At 34.4% G+C, this 1,462-nt stretch overlaps 1 protein-coding gene across 1 annotated transcript in view; it reads right to left on the bottom strand.

Moving 5' to 3' along the window:
- The window catches only part of LOTGIDRAFT_176831 (hypothetical protein), a gene marked incomplete at both ends in the record, with an annotated part of 7,861 nt that extends 6,657 nt beyond the window's left edge, over nt 1-1,204 (bottom strand). The window contains 3 exons of the mRNA XM_009061031.1: nt 78-350; nt 753-837; nt 1,088-1,204. Coding sequence (XP_009059279.1) covers nt 78-350; nt 753-837; nt 1,088-1,204 — 475 coding nt within the window. The remainder of the gene's footprint in view (nt 1-77; nt 351-752; nt 838-1,087) is intronic.
- Nucleotides 1,205-1,462: the final 258 nt, after the last annotated feature.

Below are 1,462 nucleotides of genomic sequence, written 5' to 3'. Positions count from 1 at the left end.
GGTCTAACGACGGACGTCTTGAGCATTCGTCAGTTTGATGATACCACCCAGCCAATCAAATATTTTGCAAATCTTACCTTTTTACTAGAATTTGTCTTCAAACTACGTAAGTAAACATCATGAGCTGCCTGTTGTAAGGATTGTATTAAAGGCATTCCTTTATCTAACTGCTGTTTAACAACTACACCACATCGCAGTAGGTCAGTTATAGTAGGCTTCTCGGTGTATGGTAGTTCCTGTTTAACACTGTCATGTACTGATATTAGCCAATGTTTGATGCTGTAACTACGTATACCGATACCCTCTAACATTGATAGTATGTCTAGTCTACTATATGTACAACCATCAACCTACAAATATACATATTAAGATGCTATTTAAACGCTATATTAGATCTATTGCTATCTGTTATCAGGGTGGGGCCACGTTCGACAATTTTACCTTGAGGAATACCATACTTACGATAAACTGGAATGAGACCCTGATGTTTTTCCCATGCAAATTCCCCTTAGTCTAAAGTACCTCAACTTTATATCTCATATGGGGACAGATTAGAGCACAATAGCTCAAGGTAAGGAAATTATGACCTTATCTGCTCAATAATTTGGCACAAATGGTGGTTGTTGGTTCTAATCTTTGTCAGTGTCTGAAGGTCTCATGGCCTTGAATAAACCATCTATCCCCAGTATCCCAGTCTGTAAATGTGTTCAATAGTCAGCAAAAGAACAGAATGAAATAGAAGTAAAACATACCTCTCCTGGTATATAAATTTCTACTCCTCTATTTCTCATAGCTCTAGATATCTCACCATATTTACTGTCCATAGCTAGAAACAATCTGGAAAAGAATATAGCCAAATATCATTTCTATAATAATCAAGATGAAAGATACAGGTCTAAAGGTATTTTACTGAAACATGATGATGTCTTCTCGAATTGAATTCGCTAAAAAAATTAGTTTAACTCCATTTGATGCTTGATGACATACAATTTGACATACAATTTGACATCTTGGCCAATGTCTTCATACTATATGGAACAGCAGTGGGTATATCATGCATAGTTTAAAATAGGTATTAATGACTTACCTGAAATTAGGGTGTGGTTTAATAGTGGGTATCTGTCCATCAATAACACCTCTTTCATTAACACTCAACACACCTCCTGGTTCTAATAACGCATTTAGTCTATCTAGAACACTGGCACTGAAATAATACACAATATTGTGATGAGAAATTTTGAACAATTTTTGGCATCCTACACAAAATATGGATGGATGGAACCAGAAATGAACACACAGTTAAAAGACCAATATGGCAGTTTGTGATTAGTAAAATATATTAAAATATAAAATAAAATATACTATGGAACAATAAGATAGCGATAGCGAACAAGTACCGTGAGGGAAAGTTGAAAAGAACTTTGAAAAGAACTTTATATTAAAATATAAAATAAAATATACT

The sequence above is a fragment of the Lottia gigantea genome (genome assembly GCF_000327385.1).
Source record: "Lottia gigantea unplaced genomic scaffold LOTGIsca_4500, whole genome shotgun sequence".
Taxonomy (NCBI): Eukaryota; Metazoa; Mollusca; class Gastropoda; family Lottiidae; genus Lottia; species Lottia gigantea.
The sequence above is the reverse complement of the archived record's forward strand: the minus strand, read 5'-3'. Positions and strand labels throughout refer to the sequence as shown.